At 39.0% G+C, this 24,366-nt stretch overlaps 1 protein-coding gene across 1 annotated transcript; it reads left to right on the forward strand.

The window, feature by feature from the left end:
* The first annotated feature begins 1,871 nt into the window (after nucleotides 1–1,871).
* WARS2 (tryptophanyl tRNA synthetase 2, mitochondrial) lies at nucleotides 1,872–24,096 on the forward strand. The gene is made up of 5 exons (XM_014957112.1): nucleotides 1,872–2,126; nucleotides 16,502–16,582; nucleotides 18,337–18,422; nucleotides 21,018–21,136; nucleotides 23,161–24,096. The coding sequence occupies exons 1-5, from the start codon at nucleotides 1,872–1,874 to the stop codon at nucleotides 23,607–23,609; spliced, it is 990 nt and encodes a 329-aa protein (XP_014812598.1). The 3' UTR covers nucleotides 23,610–24,096.
* The last annotated feature ends 270 nt before the right edge of the window (nucleotides 24,097–24,366 follow it).

The raw sequence follows: 24,366 nt of genomic DNA on the forward strand, positions 1-24,366 counted from the left end.
GGTGATGAATGTTCTGATGTAGGTTCCTAGAAAAACAAGAGATCAAATGGCAAACAAGTAATTGAGTAGCATAATTCCATTTTGTGTAATGGAGAAAAGAAGCGTGAATGGACTGGAGCACAAGAACTGAAGTTAGAATTGCTGTTAGAGGAGATGGTGTGCTTTTCATTGCAGTGACTACCTTGCAGCTCCTGTCCTGGAGGTTCTCCAAGACTGCTTAGAAACTGATTCAAGAGTATACCTAGAAATTAAGCAGATATTTGGGATGGAGTGAGGGGGTTACCACGTGGACTTAGGTGTCTGGACAATTATGTGAGCAGAAATTAGGATGCTGCTAGCCCAAACCTGCTCTTACCTGTCAGCACAAACACTTGAACATTGGATAAGAAAATTGTCTTGATCTGGAAAAACAGGCTTACTTTGAAAGCAAAGGGGATTTTTCAGCAAGTTTTGAAGAAAATGGGCTAGGCTTTTCTGAACTATAAACCATGTTCTTTTAAAAAAAAAGTCCTATCCCACTTGGAAATGCTTCCTCATTAATTTTTCTTGAGTCTGAGTCAAAATTAAGACAATTTGAAGTCCTTTTTTTTTGATAGTTAAAACTAGTGGTACTTGGCCTTGACTTTTACTGTCATTTTGTGTGGTTTCATAGTTGTATGATTTTATTATTTTTTTTCTCCCCTATGCATTTGTAAAAGATTCACAGAAATTAAAATGGACCACATCAGTAAATAAATTCTCTCTACTTTGTTATAGATGTTGCTTATAAAATTTAGCAGGAAAAAAAATCATGCAGCCAGAGGCATAATGAAGTTGGTGTTCCTGCCGCACAACAGAGTCTGAGGGTTTTTATTGTGCAGCTGTATGACTGGGACTCCCTGCTGAGGTTGGTGGGACCCTCATTTATAAGTCGAGCAGTCTTGCATGCTCTTACAACTTGGCACATAACAAGCATTTTCACATAAAACATTGCTGAGTTAGTTTTTGAATATGGTGGAATTCTTTGGAAAGGTCGGGGAGGTAATTGATCATATGCTGACAGCTTGGGCCAGGGAGAAAATGGTCAGATGGAGGGCTGGGATGGAGGAAAACAAACTTTCCAAGATGGTAACTGTCACTTAGCCAAGCTATACATGTTTTAAGCTTTGGCTTCTTAATCATTTTTTGCTGCTTCTCTGTGAACTCTCTTCAGATGTTGACATTTTACTGGTACTGATGCATCCACGGTATGCCAGGTGTGATCTTGAGCTACAACAGTGTTTCTTTGGTTGCCCTTTTTAGAAATCCTACTGCTGCCAAGATGGGTAGTTTAAGAACTTTGATAATCTTTTTCATTATTCTTTGACCTTTGAGTCAAGGACTAGGTTTCTTTCAGGAACCGCTCAAAACATCTTTACATCTAGAAAAGACTTCAATGTGCACGGGACTTAAGATGACAGTCTACATGGATATTGCATGTGTTGTCACCAAAAATGTTTGAATTTCTCTACACTAAGTGATCCTAAGTTTCTGTGTCAGAGTGGATAATGTACTATAGAGAAATGTACAGGTTCAGCACAAAAAAGGATGAAAGAGTCTACCACTTGGTTTCTGAGATCTAGTTTTCACTGGTCTTATTTACAGCTACGTGTGTTTGCATATGCAGTCTGACAGCTTAAAATTACACTCATTGTTAGTCTCTGCAGTGAGAGAGAGTATTTTGACTGAACTGCAATTTTTTTTAGTCAATCCTGAGTTAATTTATACATTAACACACTGACAGGAGGAGCAAAGAGACAGGCATGAGTGAGGCTTTATTAATGACTTTAAAATATAAAATAATCTGTGAAAAGAATGCATGTGTTAATTTTACCAATGCTTTCTAACAGAATATGGTCGTGGATCGGATTTTCTCTGGTATTCAGCCAACTGGGACGCCTCATCTGGGTAACTACCTCGGAGCCATTCAGAACTGGGTGAATTTGCAGGAAGAGTGCGGCTCGGTGCTGTACAGCATTATGGACATGCACTCGTTCACCATGCCCAAGGAGCCAGCTGTCCTGCGCCAGAACATCCTGGACACCACTGCTGCTGTCCTTGCCTGTGGTATTGACCCAAAGAAGTGTTTCCTGTTCCGACAGTCGCTGGTTAGTGCTTTCGTTATGTTAAATTTATTTCTCATTAAGTGGCTTTCCAGATGTGTTAATGAATGAACATTAGCATTACTGAACTACTTCATCATCTTTGTGTCAGTGGTCCTAGAAAATGTTAGCAATGTTGGATTTCAAATTTATCCCTTGCTGCTGTTTTGAAGTGGTTGAAACCATGATTGAGAATTTCATTTAGGGATAAGTACATTTTAAATTTCCCAAGCAGAGCTAGGAGTTGTGTGCGTTATGAGTAAAATACTGAAAAGACCTGTTAGAAGATCATTAATTTAGCTCTGTAAGTCTCACTTTAGTCACAAAAGGTAAACTCATAAATGCATAAACATAGTCTGTGCAACCATAACAGCAAGTAAAACATGTTTCTGTGGTTTTGTATAAGCACTTACCACTTAATCTGCGCAGTATCTCCAACAGATGATTGGCATGGTAAGTTTTGTGTCAGTTCCATCATAATCACTAGGGAGTTCAGTTTCTCTGGGATATTTTTTTTTTTCCTTCTCTATAACCTCCTTTTTATATGCAACATTTTCCACTTGACTAGTAATTTGCATGTGAAGTACTTGCTGCTTCTCTTCACCACCCCAAAGGGTACTGGGTTTACCTTCCTTCTTAGCCTATGTCAGCCTAGCCTATTGCATGCTGTTTTTTCCTCTAACACAACTTAGTTTCTTGCCTGATTATCTTTCTGCTAGTGACTCTAAACTGGCAAATTTCTGTCATTTCCCACGGAGGCAGATGTGACTTTTTAAACGGATGTGTGACTTGCAGCAGAACTGCGAAGGTGATGCATGGGGTCTGAATTTTATCAGTGTGAGATGAAGTCGTGGTATTACATTCCATGTTTGAACATGGCTCTTTACAGGCAGAGTTTCCTGTGGTTGTCTAGCTGAAAATGACAATCACAGCTCCATATCCCTTGTGGATATTGAAATGATGAAGACAGATACGCTTCCTGCTTCACTTTTCCTCTGTATTAAAAAACCAATCCAAATAGATTATCTCAGAATTCTAGTGGAGATATGTTTAAATTAATTTATCCTTGTAAATAAGTTACCAGGTTGAGTTTTAATTTGGCTCTACTCTGACTTCATTCACATTGAGGCTGACATTAACTGGAATAATCTCAAGGTAAGTTATAAGCTGGTGGTGCAGAAAAAAAAGTCTGGAGTTTTGTTTTGTCTTGTTTTGCAGCAACTGAACAATTCAGTTAGTTACAATACAGGATCAGTGACTAGATACACAGAGAGGACTCTTCAGCCTAGAAGAGAGATAATTTACAGGTTATGGTTAGAGAAGAGTAAAGTAAAGGTTAGTAAAACTGAAGGTGAAATGGAGAAAATAAATAGCAAACACCTGTTTTATCCACTGAAGAACATGAACTAACAGTTATCAAAAGAGGTTAACGCCTGATAGATTCAGCATGAGCAAAACAATGCTGCATTTTATGAATTTGGCTACAGAACTCTTTGGCACAGAATGCAGTCCATGCTGAAATGCGTGTGGATTCAGGTAAGGACTTGTCAAATTAGTCTGAAAAATCTTTTGGGGACTGTTAGATACCTGAGGTGCCATCTCTGCAGGAAGTGCTGCAGCCACAGTTGGGAGAGTATCTATACTTTTCTGTACTTATGCTCTTTTCTATTGTTTGCTGTCAGAGATGGAGATTTGATCTGTTTCAGTGTTGCTTTTCTTATATTCTTATGAGTAAAAAACCTAAACTACCACTGTTACAGGTCTTGCTAAAACCAACACACAGACTTCCCTTGAAGCCAGCACATTATCAGTGAGGATCTTGCATTGCAATCAGCCACAGGAAGCACGTTGTATCTTTCATGATATAATAATGCAGAGATTGAATCTTTGAGTCCCTGAAGACTGTAAGTTGTGCTTCTACAGAACCAATGCAGTCAAGAACCAATGAAAACTTTAGGTAGCTAGACTTGAAAAATGCTCAGCTTATAAAACAGAAGTTTCCACTGAAGATGATTCTGTTTTCTGTCATGGTGGTTAGGCTGGCCTCTGTTAAGTAGATTACATTTCATCATAGTTTTTCTGGTTCTCTTTATCTGTCCAGATCTAATATTGTTCTTCTTACTTAATCTAAACTGTAAGTATTTGCTTTCCATGGACAGTGTCTGATGTCTTGAACCATATTCCTAATAATACTTATCACATGTATCCATAGAGCTTTCAGAAGTGGCCAATTCTAGCAGATTTTGGGAAGCTCATTGTCACACTGCAAGCAGAAGAAGGACTGTTACAGTTGTTGGTGAATTCAGGCTCTTTCTGTAATGGTTCAGGCTGAAAGTGGTTTGACTTTTCCAAAACAAGTCTATTCAAGCTATATGTAGCTGTCAGGTATGCACAGAGATACACAGTGGTCTGTTACAATTGCACTGGCAGGATCAGACATTTGTCTGGAAGCAATTAAAAGGAATATCTGCTCGTAGCTCTTGATGCGAGGAAAGGAGACAGGAACCTTGTTAATGTGATTATTGTTTTAGTATGATAATGAAACAGTACTTTATGGAATGTCATAATGTCGAGATGATTGTTCCTAAAAGCAAAGGTGTAGGATGGATTACAGCTATTGCTAATCAAGAAAGTTTATTGCTTGATTTTTGGATTAGTAATGGCTCAGTTTTCAAAAAAGGAGCTGGCCTCTCCTTTTTAGCCACTGTAGCAGTCTCCAGGGGTGGTCTAAAAAGCCACAGTTTTGTTTATAAACTTTTGGCTGAGTTGTAAAGGAAAGTGACCGGTTGTATACTGAAATAGATTGTACTTCCAGAAGTCATCAGGCAAGCAGTAGAAATCCAGCTGCAAATAGAGAACTGGTTTAGTTATTTGGTTATGGGCAAAGTACCTTTCTTTTTTCAATGCCAGATCAAACTGAGAAATAAGAGAGTTCTATCTTGAGAATTACCAAATCTATAGATCATAGCAGCACTACACTTCTGTTTGTTTTTTTTTTTTTTTTAAACAAACATCATGCAATGAAATTATTATGAAATAAGAACTTTTGATTTATCACCAAAACCAGCTACATCTAATAACTGGAAGGACCCTGATTCTGTAGCAGTATATAGGAAAATGGAATTCTTACACTGCAAAAGTATGTTAGTAATGGTAAGTTCCTATTAAGGGAATTGCTTAACGCAGTCACTATTGTGAATGCTCCTGTGTCCTCTTGCATTCTCTGGGTTAATTTGGGCAAGAATGGTCTAGAATTGCTGAAGAGGGATGATGGGTTTTTTTGCTTATTTGTTTGACTTGCGCTTTCTGTTCTTCCTTTCTGTTGCTGCTTGTGTTGCTTCTCTGGAATATGTTTGCCAGATGTGAAAAAAATATTGATTACTTTTTTCTTGAAAGGCATATGCATTTGGTAAGGGTTTCACTGTCAGTAGGCTTTTATTTACGGCAGGGTTTATGCAGATCAAATCTCTAATCCAGAGCTTTCTGAAATACCTGCCTCCAGAGTTTTCCCACATTTTGTCATCCATTTCAATACAAGCAAGAGAAAAAAGGCTGACCAATGTCAATCACAGATTGATTGCTGGCAAAAAGTGTTGTGAGAACAGATACCTCTCGTGTTTGCAACAAATCCAAAAGGTCCTGTTAAAATAAGGATACAGGTGAAGTTGTCGTGGAGTCCCAGAACTGATTACAGTGATGTCATTGCCTTGCAAGTAAAATGAAATCAAAGTGAGAGAAATTTTGAATAGACTGAGTTTTATTGTATTGCTTAGAGGGTATATGGCTTCTGTTCTTATTTATCAGGTATACACCTCAGTTACCTATAAATGGAAAGTGCAAGTTTGATGAAAATTAGTTTTGTATGTAACATATATAAACAGAAAGTTAATGGCTGGGTGAATATTTGGTCTCCATACATGGCAGTTCAACAAATACCTCCCACACTTATATTACCATATACAAACTTGAACTCCAGCTTGGGAAGCCGTGGATACAAAGAACAAGTGATGATAACTTGAAAATATTTAGAAGCAAGAAGGATGATGATGAATATTTAGGGTAGTGTTTGGAACCACATTATCTGTGAAGGATTATAAACAAACACATTTAATTGGAGTATCTAGGAAAGCACAATTGTGGAATATGTTGGACACTAGGATGGCTTCCCAGTGAGAAGCTCTTTCATTGCAGATTGTTTAGTTATATTTTCTTAAGTAGGAAGACAAGGCATAGAAGAGTGACAATTTCTATAAGAATAAAAATTAAAATAAATGGATATTTCAAAATTACACATTTTTATCTAGGGCATAGCTGCAAGATACATGAAACCCTCTTTGCTCCCAGTGAAAAAAATGTCAAGATATGCTTTAAGTGGCTGCCTTCACCTACCAGGCATAAAAGAGAAGTAACAGAATAATGACTTATAGAACATATCCTGAGAATACTAGAAGAAAGAGCAAATATATTCCTTAAATTGTACCATAACTGATAAAAGCTGTAACAGTCATCTTTCATAAAATGTAGAATGTTTTATTAAAAACAAAAAGGACTACAGGGTGGGAAATCAGGAAGACAGTAAGCAATCTGCACACATGGTAAGCTTATATGGTAAAGCCCGTTTTCTCTGATTCCTGGTGGGTACGGTACACATTTCATTTCTTACCCATAACCATCTTGTATCTCATCTGCTTCACAGTCAAAACAATTTTAGAAACTGCCGTTGCTTTTATGTGGTCTCAGGCTGTTCTTCCTGTCCACCTACCTATTGTAGTAGACACATACTAAACGTCCCAAAAGAAAGCAGAATTCCATCAGAGTTGATTCAGCAGGCAGTGGGTGATATGCTGCACTAACACTTCTCTGAGGAGTCCTGTGAGTTTCTGGACAACGTAACATTCAGTTTCTGGGCAACGTAACGTTCAGTTTCTGGGTGGAAAATTGCAGTTTTCAGCCTTCTGGATGGGGTGATTTATTTTCTGAGTATAATCAGCTGCAGTATTCTTGCAGTGTGCGAGCAAATTGAAGCAGTAACTCTGGGAGGCGGGAATTTGCCAATTTGTCTTAGCCTTAACTCCAAAAGCCAAAATACAACAATTTAAATGTGTGCACTAACTGTTTCACTGCTATTATTTTCCAGAAATATCCAGCTGCTTTGTTTTGTGGGCAGAGTTTGAATGGATTCGCACTACTTCTCGTCCAATTTTCAGAGGGGCTTAAAAGCTTCCATTGCATCATAGCTTATAAATTCATTAAACTACATTAATTTAGCATGGTCCATTGAAAACTTCCTGTCATAAGAGGAAGTATGTGACTATTTAATTTAGAAAATTATTCTGCTTCTCTCATCCCTCTGTTTTCTCCCCCATAGGACTGGGCTAGACATAACTAGAGCTCAGTGGGAAGAAAAGTCATGGTTCAGTAGGTTTTTTTAGGTTTTTTTCTTTCTTCCTTAATTTACCTGGTTTATCTCATACTATTATGTAGCTGTTATATGTTCCTCTCTCCACCAGTCTTCTGGACACACCAAACTAATTACTAAAACAGTATTGTGAATTAGACTAGGGGAATGTTTCTGAAATTAAGTTCATTTCAAAATGAATAAAGGGAGGGAAAAGGGTGCCTTGGCCAAATTACTGTGCCAATTACCAAATTTTCTGGGTTTATAACCAGTATAACCTGATTCCAGTAGGGGTATTCTTGGTCAGGCTCTTTGGAAAGGAGACACAGATTTTATTTCTGTAAGTTTTAGCCAGATATAATTAAGGATAAGATACTAAATTGTTCTAAGGTAATACTGAAAGCTGTAAATATGGATAGATTCAATACATAGCTTAATATGTTCTTTAGATCTGATGTTGCCTTTGTAACCATGAACTTATTCCACCCACACTTGAGTTATTTCTTTGAACAGGAATTTGAGATACCATGTCAAATTTTCTGTCATAAAAGTATCTCACTGGGTGTTCAGTTGCGGTGTGCATTTGATTCAAGAGGAGTTTATTTTGTCTTGTTTGTGGCTCCATTACTCTCTAGCTGTGTAATACAGAGATGCATTACCAACTATCTTGAACATATTGCTGACAACCTTAGGCATTAATAAAATCTTACTTCTTATTCAAGAAAAAATAAATGTGAGCAGCGCTTCCTTTTAAAAGGCCTCTTGAATTTTTTGGAAGCACTATCTGGTACTTCTAGAAAAGACAACAATCTTAAAATAAGGTTTCATTCGTTCTGAAATTTAGGACACTTTCTCTTCTCTGCTCATATTTCTTTTAGTACACAACTATCAAATTACCACCCCAGACCTGTTTGTTTGTCCTCTATGCTGTCAAAATCAAATCTTTGAAATTTATTGCCCATTTAAAATGTGGCCCTTAATGAGGTTACACTGCTGAGGGGAAGTTGTTTCTACATAACAGACATGTGGCAAATTTGCAGTCCCTTACAGAGAAGAGCTATAGGTTGCAACTTGAGGAAATCCATCTTGAAAATGAAACACTGCATCTCTTTTTGCAGGAAGCCAGTTCAGCTGCAGACACACAACTTTTTATGTTAGGCCTCAGAAAGCTGAGTCCCGTTGTTGCTGAGTTGCCAGCTTTCAGATCTGCTCATGGTATCCATGCCTTTCCCTCTGGTATTGTTCTTGAATCTCATTGCTTGCTGTCCTCCACCGCTGTATGCCTCAGTGTGAAAAGTAATCCAGAATTACTTGAACTAAAAGTAGCTATTGGTTTTCCATGTATGTATCATCAGCTGTGGCCAGGGAATAGCAGCAGTAACTTCATAGGGAATAGCTAGGACCAAGGACAAAGTAACAGATCTGCAGGGAGAAGCTATGAAGTTCGACTTCAGTATATAACACCCCAGAGATGATCCAGCTGTACAGTGTGATCAGAGTTTAATACTGTCAAATGGCCACAAAAGTGAAGAATTAAGAAGTTATTTGCCTCTAAAGAAGGAGGAGCAGGGCACTCAGCCAGGTGAAGAAGCAGAGATGTTTGTGTCTTCTAGATAACTGCCATTATCATTTCGAAGTTGTCACCTCTGCTAAATAAGTGTGCTTTAAAAAAGCAAAAAAAAAGAGACACTCACTGCAGTCTCAGGCTTGTCGGGCCACAAGGAAGGAATGTAAGTAGTTTGTTCTGGAAATAACTCTTTGATTAGTGATTAGTAAGCCAGGTTGTGGGGAATGCTTAATGCAATGGAAATAGAAGAAGGAAATGTGTTGCTGGTAATAGCAAAGAGATGACCATCTCGACCCTTTGAGAAATGTTGATGGTTTTTACAGACTTGTAACAGATTAGGAAAGAAAACTATGTTAATGTGGGTAAGAGCACAGAGCAGGAAAAAAGAGAGAAACAATGTATTTATTGAGGAAAGCAAAGGGTATGATATGGACTGTCTAGAAAGTTCGCTATGTGGATCTGGTCAAGCTTTTTTGTGAAAACTGCTAAATGGGAAATAGTTGGCTTTGTAAAGGAAACAATAAATAGAGAAAGTATAAGACTGTTAGTCCTCCAAATATTTTCAGCCAAGCTGCAAGAAATACTTCCTGAGAAAATAATGTTTATATTGAAACTAGGCTATGTATTCTTTCAATATTCAAAAGTGGCTGGAGTTGACGTGAAGGATTTAATGGATTGATAGCAGTTTTTCAGAGTTACCAATCATTGTGACTTTCTTGGAAGTTGATTTGACATACAACCACTGCCAGTTCCTGAATTGTGAGATTTTTTTTCCATTGGAGATGTGACTCTTTTTCTAAATTTTGTGGTGTTTTGTGTTATTGTTATTATTATTATTATCCTGGGGAGTTTTGGGGAAAGGGCACTGCTGAGAAACTGATGTCTTCATTGAGGAAGAGCTAAACTTACTATTACCTGTTCTGTTTTGGGAAGATGGGGTGTTCCTGAACTACATCATGGCTCCAGAGGATACTTTTGTTGCTAGATTTTAAAATACAAAACAAATTATGTTCTTTATTGGTTCAAGTATACACAGAATAACCTTAATTGATTGAACTCAGTATACTTTTATTTCTTAGAGTCATAGTTACATTTGCAGTGAACATTTTGTAAAAAAAAAAAAAAAAAAAGAAAAAAAAAAAAAAGTAAGAAAAAAGAAAAAATTAAAACAAGCAAAAAACCTCTCTGACAATCCTACTCTTTTTAGTGAAAATTGACACTTTGACAAATGTCTTCCTTGCGATGGCATGATAAATGCTACCTAACACAATAGGAAGGAACTGAAAATCATTTGACAAATTAATACAAAGAGGACATGTCTTTTCTCTGTTTCATTTCATTGTTGAATTTACTCGAGGGATTGCCTCTTCCATAATACTATGGGGAAATAAAAATCCTTGTGTGTGAAAAATACCGGAATCTAATAGAAAATGTGGTGCTGGGATTGTACTACTCACCCCACTGATAAAGATGATGATGGTGATCAGGAGATGTTAAGTGAGATCGGAGAAGCTGCAAATTTAGTATAGGGAGCAATAGTATTACACTTCAACTATCCACATATAGCCCTTATCAGGATGAGACATACAGATAAAATTTTGGGATGCAATGAATTATGCTTCCTAGTTTTACAGTCTGTTAGAAATGATGTCATTCTACGTTTGCTTTTGGGTGGTGCACAGGACCTAGTTCAGAATGTCTTAGTAAAGGACTCTCAGTAGTAGCAACCTCATTATAGCCATGTTTAGCATTGTAGCTGGAGAGAGTAGACCAAATAAAGTCTGTGAATGTTCCATTTCAAGAAAGGGACCTAGGGGAAAATGAAGTCCAATTGTCAGAAATAAACAAAAAGCAAGAAAGCTACAACTATCCTGGAGGTCATTTAAAAAAAGAAAAAGTATTAAAAAACCACAACAAAACCAACAATTAAATATGTGACACCTCTCATGAAGAAAACATTGGTCCAGCGAATCCCTTTCCATGGTTCCATAAGTTAGATGCCATCATAGAAAAAGATTCGATTTTCAGAAGGGAAAAGTTGCCCAAATTAGAAAAACAAGAAAACATATAAAATTGGAAAGTCCCTTTTTTAAAAAAAAAAACAAAAAGTCAAGGGCTCTAAAAAAGTATTTGAGGAGCACCCTGCAGAGGATTCTTAAGCTGATAACTAAGTGGTCTTCAATCAAAAACAGGAGGTCAGTGAGCACAAAGCATAGGAGACACTCAGGGCTGACAAGGCCCTAAGAGGCTCACTTCTTGGTATTGGACTGCTACTTCGTATTGGGAAGGTTGCCACTTAATGGATTTTGTAGCAGTGCATCAGAAGAGCTAAGTTCAGTTTATTGTAAACTGTAAAGATGGACAGTTCAGACACCAGATGGCATTCAGCTGGAAGTCTGAAAAACTCAGATGTGAAAAGGCTGAACTAGTGGCCAAGATGTGCTGTCTGCTGCCATAAATGGCCAGTCTGCCACCATTAATGGTAACTCTGCCAGAGAAATAGTAGATTGAAGAGTATTGGGAGAGATTGAAGAGATTAGGAGTACACAAGCAGAGCTCAAAATGAGAGCCTGGAAACTGTTACAAATTGATGATTTTGATTTTGTCTTACCAGGGACAGTAAGAGTCTTCAACAAAGAATAGGATGCTGAGCGCATGAATGAACAGTCTCTTTGGAGAGTTGCTATGATTTCTTTAAAGAGAAGTCCTGTTTGACTAAACTCTATGAGGGTGTCAGTAAGCATGGGGATAAGGGCATCCCAGGAACATAATTGATTTGAATTTTTTGAAGAGCCTTTGATTCTATATAAACTCTTATTTTTAAAAGAAGTGTACTAGAAGAAATGTTCATTACTAGTCTTGCAGCGGATTAGAGTTGAAAGCCAAATAGGATATAGTGATTTTTTTTATTTTTTTTTTTTTTTTTATGACACAGTCAATTGTCATGTCCCTCAGGGATTCATGCTGGGAGCAGTTTTGGGCAACAGCTTCATTCGTGACCTGAAGAAGGTAGTGAACAGAAGTTTGTGGACAGTGTTAAGTTCTTATGGGTAGTCAAATGCTGTGTCGAGGAAAGGAACTCCAAAAGGACACGTAAAACAGTGGGAAGGCAAATTGGTGTTAGAAGAGCTTTAAACGCAAAAGAAAGCATCTAGCTAACAGTCATGTAAACCTTCTTTACACAATGTTGAGCTGAGTCACAACACAGGGAAAGGTCTTGGAGTCATCACTGGCAGTTCTCTGAAATCATTGGCTCAGCACAAGCAATTTTCAAAAAAGGTAACAATATGTCACCACCGTATCTCCAGGAAAGCTATTGAGAACAATACAGAGGTGATGTTTTGTCACTATACAAAACCTCAAGTGTGTCCATATCTTGAATACTGGGTAGAGCTTCAGTGTTTGCATCTCAAGAAGGAAGTGGTGAATTAGAGATGATACAAAGGGGATAGAGTAGCTGCCTTAAAAGGAAAAACCTTCAAAGTCTGGGATGCTTCAATTCAAAGAGAAGAAGGCTGAGGTGTAGATGCTGTCAAATTGTACAAAACCAGAAAAGCACTGGATAAACTGAATGTGTAATTGTTCGCCAAATTGTGCAACACAAGAAACATTAAATGAAAGTATCGTACACGTCAGGTTTGAATTTCTGGAGCATATTGCCACATGAGATTGTGAAGGGGGAAGTACCAACAGTCATGAGGGAATAAACAGAGTCATGAGAAACATAGGACAGGACAGGGATAATATCTTCTGGTAGTCCCTAGTAAAACAATTACGGATGCTGGAGAAGTATGAGGGGAAGATACTGCAGGAAGCAATAGGCTCATGTGCTTGCCCTAAATGGCATCTTTCGTTGCTTCTCCTGGAACCAGAGTGCTAGGTTATGGCTATCTCTGTTGTGAGTAGGATATTATTTCTTAAGTTATTACACTTTGGTTGTTTAATGAAGACATTTGCTCAGAATTTTAAATGGACTCAGGGCAGGAGGCTGACTGAGCTTGTCCGAGAGAATGGCGTCTCCTAATTGTGATCCACTGGTATTGCTCAGTGCCAGAAAGGAAGAATAGACTGGGCCTTTATTTTACTGGTGTCACATACATCATCACTTCTTCCAGTTTCTTTGTATCCGAAGTTATCCAATCAAAGTGATGGAGTACCATAGCTTAATGAGTAACCACATTTGAGCTGATGCACAGTGACTGACCAAATGCAGCAATTACCTGCCCCTCTTGCCAAGGAAAACACAGTAGCTTAAACCATGATTTAGTCTGACAAATGATTTGTGGTTTAAGCCTAGTACCTCTTGATTCACAGACCAACATACAGTCAGTTACTGCAATTTGGGTGATGAATGTTAACTCATTAGGCTCCAGTACTGAAATTTTTTCCAACTGAAATCCCTACCCTTTGTATTTTCCCTCTTCTTTTCAGGCTTTTCCTCTGTAGTGTCCAGCACTCTGGTCTTACTTAGGAAAGGACGGTGTGTGTTTAGGGATCAGAAGTGTAACTTGCTAGGACCCAGAACTCCACATTCAACTCAACAAATGCTGTTTAGATCACTTTGTATTTTGGTAACTGATGTAACGTCAAAGCCACTGATACAATGAAACACACGTGCGGTCTTGGCTGTGGAAGCAGGGTCAGACAGAGCTGGATCAATGACGGTATGGCTTTTAAAGGGAGCTCTTGTCAACACAAGTGCAACAGACCACCATCTCCTCTCTATCCGTGACTAGAAGAAAGGAATTAGAAACCACTTTGAACCAGATGGTGATTCCTTCTAAATGAAATAGGGGTCTTGAGCTTAGTATTTTCTCTACAGCTCAGTTTACTCTTCGTATCTTGCAGAAGGTGCATTTGGTGCATCTTGCTGCACTTTGTCTTGTGCAAAGAAGACTGCAGCTCAAACAAGCCTGAGGAAATTAAAAGAAAAAGGAAAAAAACCCCACCCAATTGTGCAAAAGGTAGAAAGAAAGGAAAGAGAATCAATGTAGAATGTTTCATATCTCTTAATTGCTTAGCTGTTGTCTTGAGGTCACATACCTCTATGCAACATTGACAACCAAAATAGTCTAATGACTGTTAGCTAGGAAATGACTACATTTAAAATGTGACAACAAAGGAACTGCCATTAACAATGCTAGTAATTCTTACTTGTTAACAAACACTTTTTACTGCTTTCCATCTGGGTTGTTTTATCATGTTGCAAACATGAAGCTTTGAACATCTTTGAGAGAGTTAGCATGCTCTTAAACATCCAAATCCACTAATACTGAAAAGAGTGAATCAAACATGTAAGCATAGGAGCAGAACAGAGATCACCTTGTTCTTTCGATGGTTATCTTACATACAGCTAACTAGCAACAGATCAAAATGACTGGACAGAAGTTAAAGAACAGTGTGTGCATCGGCAATGCTTGCCTGTTTTACTAATCCTAAAATGAATACTGGAAATGCAAAACCTGAAGGATGTATGTCAAGAAGCTAAACATAGATTCATCCAACAGAGGTTGTTGCTCAGCACATTTCTTGTCTCTGCCTGTGGAAAGTCACCCTCCGAGCAGGAGAGGGGCAATCACTCTGTCTAATGTCTTTCTGAAACTATTAAAATTCCACCATGACTGCAGTCCCCTCCAAATTGTAAATGAAGAGTTTGTGATATGAGTTTAAATGAAGTCTTCTTTCTCTTTCATTTCTTCAAACCACCCTTGTAGCAAAGGGTAAGTGGAGGCCTGATCCTTCTCTTTCACTGGCAGATCAGTATTAGTTTTGATAGGATTGCAGAACTGAGGGACAAATTAATCCACAACTCAAGCTGTAGAGTAAAGTTTGACACACCACCTTAGATGTTATGCCTGTTTTGCAGGCAGGTCAGGGTCATTAAGAACTGAACCCAAGGCCTTGACAAGCCTCACCTCTTGGTAGCCTCATAGCCTCACCTATGGACCCTCTGCCCATATACCTACTGCCCAGTGCTCCTGGAGCTCCACTTAAGCTCACACTGTGATGTAGCTCTGGTGCAGACTGGGTCTGTATCTGTGCTCAACCCCGTTTCTGCTGCCAGTCACAGAAGGCCAATCACATCCTGGGCTGCATCAATACAAGTGTTGCTAGCAGGTTCAGAGAGGTGATTCTTCCGCTTTGCTCTGGTGAGACCTCACCTGGAGTATTGTGTGCAGGTCTGGAGCCCTCAATATAGGAAAGATACGGACCTGATGGAGCAGTTCCAGAGGAGGGTCACGAGGATGATCAGGGGCTTGGAGCACCTCTGCTATGAGGACAGGCTGAGGGAGCTGGGGTTGTTCAGCCTGGAGAAGAGGAGGCTCTGGGGAGACCTAATAGTAGCCTTCCAGTACCTGAAGGGGGCCTACAGGAAGGCTGGGGAGAACCTGTTTAGAAAGGCTTGTAGTGACAGGACGAGGGGCAATGGCTTTAAGCTGGAGGGGAGCAGATTTAGACTGGAGATTAGGAGAAAGCTCTTTATTGTGAGGGTGGTGGAGCTCTGGAACAGGTTGCCCAGGGAGGTGGTTGAGGCCCCTTCCCTGGAGATATTCAAGGAGAGGCTCTATGAGGCCCTGGGCAACCTGGTCTAGTTGGGGGTGTCCCTGCTGACTGCGGGGAGGTTGGACTGGATGACCTTTCGAGGTCCCTTGCAGCTGGACAACTCTATGATTCTATATGACTAATTACCTTGCCATGTCTGATGATCACCAGACTGTCACCATCACCACCCCTGCCCTGATTAAATAGTGCAGGATGTTGTCCTGGTCAGAGAGGTAACAGCTCCTGCCTGGTTTGTGGCTTTCTGCAGCTCAGCTCTTCTTGTTCCTTGGCTGTTAGCTCAGGTTTCTGTGAAGAACCTGCAGTTCTACTGTCAGACATACTGCAGAGCAACATAGCTTTGGCAAGGACTGCAGGAACCTAATCTGATGGGGCTCCTGGTGGTATGGGTGGAGGGGTCAGGTGAGGCTGGTCAGGATAATTAAGGAAAATTAGTGCATTTGGGACCCTGATGCAGAAATTAAGCTTGCATAGCTTATTGGTACTGGAACTGAGAAAGGCAAAGGGATTTTGTAGCTATTAATGTATTATCTCAAGGTGTGGGGAGGCACAGCAGCCAGCAGTTGGTTAGTTTACATGTGAGTTCAACTCTGTTATTGCTAAAAGTGTTTTCTTTCTTGTTTGGAAGATGTGAGTGGACAGGATCAAGAACCTTACTGTGCTGCTTGAGAATAGTGCATTCAATTCATGCAGTGTCCAAAACTTTCCATTAACTTGTCCCTTGACCTTACTGACAAAATAATAGACAAAAATAAATGGTTTTATGATCTCTGATACTATTTCTCTGTATTGGTTTTGAGAAAACATTCATATAAATGCAGAAGATTAAAATATATTCTGACTTTGTACTTCCAGGTTCCTGAGCATGCAGAACTTGCCTGGATTCTTGGGTGCTTAACTAACGTGCCACGTCTACTACGCTTGCCCCAGTGGAAGGTATGGATAGTTTCATAAATTGAAAGGAAGTGTTTGTGAATTCAGTAGGACTGCTGTCCTTGAAATACTTGTTATCTGTGAAGTACCAGTTGTATCTTGTCTATCTTTGCTTTTGGTTTTAGTAACTCTCTGGTCCTATGGTGGAAGGAAGAAAATGTGTCTTTTCAGGTCTGTTGCTCTCAGTGAAGGTTTTTCTGCTGGAAGCTACAGGATAATATTTTTGGCAGACTTGCAGAAACTGTACTAAACAGGAGGGTTGTTTACTGTTGTTAAAGTGATTTTGCTAGAATGCTTGGAGTTATTTCAATGTTTATTTCATAATGCAAAACAACTACAAGATACTTCGAGATATTGTAGTGGAAACCTTGAGCCTTGCTGTTTAAGGAGTTCCATAAACAACTTTTCTTTTTCCACTGTGAAGAGTGGCTGTTCTGTAGATTTTATGGAAGAGGGTGCAAAAAAAGCATATGTTGAAAGAAGTGTATAGAAATTATAAATATTAGAAATGTGCTGACTGATAAAATTAATGCACCTTAAATCTTTGCCTTTACAATTTTCAAATATTCATCTTCTTAATCTTGATACTGCTTCAATGTGACTACATCAACTGAATTCTTGCGTTTAATTTCCTTCTATTTTATTTTGGCATTTAGGAAGCAGAAAACCCAAAAGGCAGGAGAGAGAAATATCAAAAAGGGAAGAAAAAAAAAATCTTAAGAGCAGTTTGGCTTGCAGAGTTCAGAGCAGTCTTAAATACCTCCAGATGTTTTCTTTTTTCCTGTTTTTCTTCTTAATTAAATAAAAACAGTAAAACTTAAATACAGCAACCAGCGTTAATGCATGGCATAGATTAAAGCCAACCTTTTTAAACCTGAGGTTCTAAAGTTAAGCTCTTAAATCCAGCTTTGACTGGATTGACTTTCCAAATCCACAGATAGGTGTTACAGGTGCTAGGCTTTGCAGATTAGGTCCCCTGAACCCTGGGCACTTAGAGGTGTAGACAGAAGACAGGATTTGCATGAGAGAGTGAGAAAAATATAAAGATATTTAAATAGTCTTAATGAAATAATTAAGATTTTAAGGGGTTTAGTGTATTTAAGGATTGTTAAAAGCAAAAAACTAGGTAAACCATTGCTAGAACAGAGTGAGTGTCTGTAGTCTGACTGTCTTGGTTAAAATGATCCATATCCTAGAGCAGTAAAAAACTTCAGTGCAGTGGGTGGATTGTGGGGAGCAGCATGAACTAATGGAGAGGACTCTGCCTCTGTAGTTCTGAGTTCTCCTCCTGGCTGTCGCTCTCTCCTGGTTACTGTGTTTGGTCACGATGTCTTGATCTCTTTTCTGTGAAACACGGGTATTAATGCCTCTTTGTGTCTCTATAATATTATAAAGTGTTTCAAATACTGCTGAAAATGCTATTTAAAAAGTAGGGTTTATCAATAGTAAGTGTAATAAGCGATCCTAATTGTTTTGTATTTGTAATAATTTTTGTTAGTAAGATTACAAATGCAGTGAGAAAACCCAAGCCTGTGTTTTCTCCTCACTACAATGTCAGCACCATGTAGGGAAATTCACTAATACAGGACATAAAATGGGATGTGTGTATTCAAAAGGAGTGGATTTTACATGGCAATTTTCTCTAGAGCTATGCAATAAGTTACTCAAATTAGTCGGAATTCTGATTAATTTAAATCACAGGCTTTGACATCATTAGCCAAAAGTATGATTCCTCTCTGTTTTTCTTTTGCAAACAGATGAAGCGTGCCAGCCAGAATAATGAAGGAACTGTTGGTTTGTTGACTTACCCAGTGCTTCAAGCAGCAGATATTTTGCTGTACAAGTAAGAGGCAGAACGTGAGCCCGTGGCCAATGGCTGTTCAGCTGCGTTAGAACGAATGTTCGTCAGGTCAACATGCTCACTTATTAAGCGAGGGAGCTGGGTGTGATTAGATCAGAAGATTGGAAATGGATGACAGCTTTTTACCTCTCAAGTGGCTGGTTGAAAACTAGCCTGGTTTGAAGGCAACTGACAGGGCTGTATAGAGGAAAAGCTGGTCACTTCAGAACAATTCTTAGGGAATTATAACACATTGATATTTAATGATACATATTGCATGTTCACACACATATACATAGATATTTTTTTAAGTAGTTATGCTTCATTTTATGCACTGTACTGCAGAGATACTTAAACTGGCTGTATGTAGTATGCCCATATTAGTGTGGGATTCTGTGTAGGCCTGTTGATACTGGTGAAGAAGTGAGTAATTTACTGCACCTTGTGGTGCTGCAGTTTTCTCTGTGGTTTAATGTGTACTGCAATGGAAATACACCCTAATGAGGGACTGGTGACTCAGCATGGCTAAGTTTGTAGCCTAGCTGATAGTTTATAGTGCATTGTCGTGACTGGGTGTATTTCATAGTATGTTTTAAGCTGTAAGTAAATGTTAGAGATGCTGCACTACATATTAATTATTTGTATGTTCCGAGCACATTTACTTCGTAGAATTGTTCTGAAGTGAAGTTGTGAATATTTGTTGGGACAGAGAAGTAATACAGAGCTATGAGGACAGAGTAACCAAGATTAGCCAGTTGTTAACCCAGAAAAGTGTATCTAGAGAAATTTAATCCTAAGCGACTGTTAGTAGGGGAAAACCATAATGTTGAAGACCAGTAGAGGAAATTTATAATTTACCTGAATTTTAACTAAAAATAATGAGAAGCAAGCAAAAGTCGGAATCAATTTGAACATTAAAATATTCTTCTAAGAAGCAAGTCCCAGTTGATTGTCAAGCAGTATTTAAGGGTGAAATTTAGACAACTTTATCTGAAATTGCCTTGTTTTGATTGAGCTCAACCATGTATGTCTCTTCCATCTCTAATATCTCTAATAAGGTCATGTGATTCATCATTCCCTAGTGGAGCCTGTGGTTTGTTTGCTACCTGTGTATTAACAGCAGGCTGTCCAGATAGAATACAAAACAAGGAAATGAAAGAGAAACACTATCTCATTGAAGAAATTTGACATAATATCTTTAATAAGAGATGTTTTAATGTAAAAACATAATATAGGGAACAAGAATCAGGGTGAAACGGAAACACAGGAAGGGAACGGCAGTCATGAAGAAAAATTAAGAGCTGGAGGAGGGGAAGAAACAGTACTAATTCAGATGAACCAAGAATCAAAGAGACAGGAAAATGGTCAGAAGGTAAATATATGATAGAAAAGAATGCAAATAGCACCAGGACAGAAATATTTAAAAAACAGCAAGGAAAAAGGCAAAGAATCATACAGAGGCATTTATAAAGACAATATGTTTTCTGTTTAGTGGCAAACTTTGTGAATATGGAACCATTTTGGCATATGGAAACATTTCTTTTGACCTGCTTAAAGGATATTGACTATGGTAACTGATTTTCTTTCTGTTAGTTGTAGGCCACTGTGATTTCCTATTGGCTACTGTAACTGCCTTGCTGATTATTTGGTGGGGAATAAAGGTGGACAAATTGATTCCTGGATGTCAGCCCAGTAATTCAGAATCGGAAGGAAGGAGTACCATGTTGAACTGAAATTTTCTGGGAACTTAAAAGATGCATAGCGAACTTTCTTACGCTGGAACATATCCAGGATTCAGAGCTGAATACCCCACAAGCCTTAGAAAAAAAAAAATCTGCTGGGGGAGGGGAGAGTAATCAAAAGCTGGCAAGACTTCAAGTCTGCCTCATCTAAAAGAATCATACATTTTTAGTGAGTATGATTAACTGTGGGAAAGAATCACCAGGGGAAGTAATGGATTCTTTACCTCCTCATGTCCTCTGGTGCAGACTGTGTTTTCCTCAAGCTATTGAGTTCAATACAGAAGATCAAATGGGCCTTTGATCCTGATAGTTCTAATCTATGAATGATAACACCGGTGGCAGTTGAGGTACTCACCCACATGATATTCATATAATGGCAACCTATGAAGAAGAACTACTCCCTGTTCCTTCCCTTGATAAATCCACAGCACTAACTTCTCAATAATGGTTATGTTTTCCTGAGACTTGACAAGGCTTTATGCCTTGTGTATCTTTTTTACTTTGTTCACACACTGTAACACGTGCTTTTTGATTGCTGAAGAGACGTCAGGAGATACTACAAAAACCTTTCTTTGAGCTGAATTTAATGATTTGGTCTTATTAGTACTTTTACCGTATATTTGTGAAGGGCTATTTTTGCCCTTGGATATGGGATTCAGTTCAGCACAAAAAGCAAACTCATCCTGGCATACGGTCAGTTTGGGATCTTGTTCCCACAGCACCTATCTCTCACTGGGACTGAGCGTTTGGCTCAATCTGGCCCTCACTCATAGCAGAAGCTGTGACAGTCTTGAGTAACATTTCAACAGAACCAGAGAGCTTTGCTGAGTTTCCTGTATCTGTCTTCTATTAAAAGGTCGACACATGTTCCCGTTGGAGAAGATCAAGTCCTGCACCTGGAACTAGCTCAAGATATAGCACAACATTTCAACAAGAAATACGGAGAATTCTTTCCTGTGCCCAAAGCCATTTTAAGTGAGCTGGTCTTGGTTATTTTTTTTTTTTTTTTTTTCCCCCTTAACTGCACTTCAAGTTTGAAGATGGATTTAAATATTGTGGAAATAGTTTCAGGGACCAAGAAAAGAGAGCGGAAAATTGAAAACTGACAACAAGAGAGTAGCGGCTGTGAAACTGAACTCCCAAGATAGACATAAGGCTTTACATATCCCCGATAGAGGAATGTATGCGACGTCTGGTATTCTAGTCCAGGGGGCCAGATGTACTCTGCTGCTGCTGGTCAGCCTTGCATTTCAGGTATTGGACCCTTTAGGAGTAGGGTCTATGATCCATGTTGCTAGTAAGGAACAAGACAAGAGACTTCTAGCAAGCAGAATTCTTTAGTGTCTGAGTGGTAGATGTTTACATTAAACGTGCTGAACCCCTTGTAGGTTTATTGCTACAATGCTTAAAAAAATCTTTTTAAGTGTGTTTAATATATACTTGCGTAATTCAGTAAGAGTCTCTTATAGAACTTGGACTTTCCAGTTTTCATCTGAGACTTATAAGGAAAATCTTCTCAGTCATTTTTGAGCTATAAGGTCATAGGCCGGGGGGTGAGGAGGAGTCAGATGGCGCAAATGGCATGTTTGTTAAGAAACGTGAAGAATTGGGCAAGGAAGAAGCATTGCATCTTTGTTGTAAGTAATGTAGAGGAATGCACAGCAGAGACCTTCGCCCCCAAAAGGGCAAGGAGCTCTCACCTTAGAAAAGACAGGCAATAATAAACCTTTCTCAGTTTTCAAGCCTCAGTGACAAAAATGGTGTTAGACCTAAAGTGGAACTTAGAGACTACTAGGTATTGCAAGCACTGTAGTTTCTAATGAACAATTAATGCTAAGCACTGTAATGAGGAGCTGAGTGGAGCCTGTGATGCAGGTGAGACTGTTTCCGAGGAAATTAAAAGCTCAATTTGGGGAAAAAAAACCAACAGCATAAAACCAAACAAAAAACCACTTCACTTTCTTCATGAAAGCATACCTTCCGTAGTGCACAAGTATCTGCATCCTAGATGAATGGAGAAGTTAAAGACCTATTCACACTCACCAACCATAGGCAATTACCTGGCAGTTACCTGTAGGAGTACCTGAACTCCTTCAAGTCTACAGAAGAGGGAGAGACTCTTCCCAAAGGTGATTCAGGACAGAGCACTTCCTGGGACAGTCTGAATTGTACCCTGGAAGAACAATTATCCTTTCACTGAGTGCATAATTTAGTTGGCTGTATTAGGTGTCTAAAAACAATTGGTGTGAGTACTTTCTCCATCAGTGGTACTTTGTGTGCTCCATGGATGAGGTTTCTTGGTGAAAGTCTGAAACAGTTTGGGTTGACGCTGCTAAAGAAAGTACTTTATGATATTCCCCTAATGCTACTAGTCTGTTTCGTGTACACCATATATCTTAGTAGTTTGTACAATACCCACACCTCTCTTACCTAAACAGTGCTTTCCCTCTAGCAAAGTTGATTAGTGTTCAGTTAGGGAACTCTTAATAACTGTCTTTATTGATATTTTGGAGAATTATCTGGAGATTTTGGGTGGAAGAGTTTTGTAAAGTAAGGAGATTAACTTTTCTGGGTTTCTTTTTTGACTGGTGGATTTAACCTATTTTTCCACTGTTACAGAACCTTTTAGTAATGTGCAGTTTGTTCTGTTTGGGTGACTTGTCCCCAGTGCCTGAAATACGAGGGAGGAGAGAGTTTGGGGGGAAAATCAGCACATAGCCACAGAAAATGTTAGGAAGTGTCCCAGCAGAAGTTTCTGCTTAAAGAGGAGGGGAGAAATGACGCAGGTTTTAATTTAGTTTATAGGAGGAGAAAAGTGACTAAGAAGTAGAGAGAGGGTTCAAGGACTAAATATAAGCATACATTATTGTGCTTACAACTTATTTTTAAGCAAGGGTAAACACAGAACTTTGTCATGCTGCTGCAAAGTGTTCTTAGCAATTGTCGTAAGAAACCATTGCCTCTGTGTGTTTGTAATTATTCCTTTCTTTTTTTTTAAGGTACAACAAAGAAAATAAAATCTCTCAGAGATCCAACAGTGAAGATGTCCAAGTCAGACCCACAGAAACTAGCTACTGTTAACATAGCAGATAGCCCTGATGAAATAGTGCTGAAATTCCGCAAAGCTGTGACTGACTTTACCTCCGAGGTGACCTACGACCCAGCTGGTCGCCCTGGTGTCTCAAATCTGGTGTCCATCCATGCTGCAGTAACAGGGCTTAGCGTAGAAGAAGTGGTGCATCAATCTGCCGGTCTCGACACTGCTCGCTACAAAATGGTGGTGGCAGAGTCAGTTATTCAAAAATTTGCACCTATCAGGAATGAAATCAAGAAACTCCAGGCAGACAAATCCCATCTGATAAAGGTTTTAGAGGATGGAGCAGAGAAGGCTAAAGAACTGGCTGCCCCCATCTACCAAGAAATAAGACGACTGGTGGGATTTCAGTAGAAACTACTGGATAATTGCAAGGACTTTTGTTTCCTGGGACAGACATTTTATTATTTGTATCTTCTTAATCATTTTTGTTTGAAACAAAACCTCTTTTTGCTGGAAAAACCAAGTAGAACATTGCAGGTGTTTGCATTAAAAAAATGTGCATGAAGCCAGATATTTCCAGTGGGACCAGCATTGAGCTTGGCTGGATAGTCAAAGAGGGAAGCAATCATAATTCACAAAGAAACGCTGCAAAAGCAGAATATAAGATTGGCCAAATGAGGGTTTGGGTTTTTCTGTTGACCACTGCAAGAAGCTGAGATGTGGGCAAGGTGATCAGAACCTATCAGAAATATTTGTAATCTTTTGAAGAACATCTTTAGCTGTGCGTGTGATCTTGTTACAGATGGACAGTACATCCTGTTGGTGGTTAATTCAGCTTTGGTATGATGGTTGAAGGTGTTCTTGGATGACCAGAATAAACGCACAAGCTTACAAATCATCATGCTCAGGGTGATGAAGAGAGAATTCACTGCCTCTCCCTATCATGTCGTCAAACTCAGTGTAATTTTGTATTGGCATCTAGTTTGTGTGAAGTGAGTCGGTGCGTCTTATGGATATCCATACTTGGAAACTCATTGTGACTGCTGTGCTAGATGGCCTCTTTGACAGTCCCTCCAAGGAATCCAGAGAGTGGACTTGAATTTCACTTCTGCCACCTGTGCTGTCCTGCTGGTCAGGTCTAGAGTACTTCAGTGAGAAAAAACCTGTG

Source organism: Calidris pugnax, unplaced genomic scaffold (genome assembly GCF_001431845.1).
Source record: "Calidris pugnax isolate Ruff unplaced genomic scaffold, ASM143184v1 scaffold225, whole genome shotgun sequence".
NCBI classification, from domain to species: Eukaryota; Metazoa; Chordata; class Aves; order Charadriiformes; family Scolopacidae; genus Calidris; species Calidris pugnax.

Bases quoted from the DNA above. Each gene is read 5' to 3' on its own strand.
- WARS2 (XM_014957112.1), top strand. From the start codon at position 1,872: ATGGTCGTGGATCGGATTTTCTCTGGTATTCAGCCAACTGGGACGCCT. The intron at 2,127-16,501 runs GTTAGTGCTTTC...TTGTACTTCCAG, and splicing joins TCCTGTTCCGACAGTCGCTG to GTTCCTGAGCATGCAGAACT. The intron at 18,423-21,017 runs GTAAGAGGCAGA...TTCTATTAAAAG, and splicing joins GCAGATATTTTGCTGTACAA to GTCGACACATGTTCCCGTTG.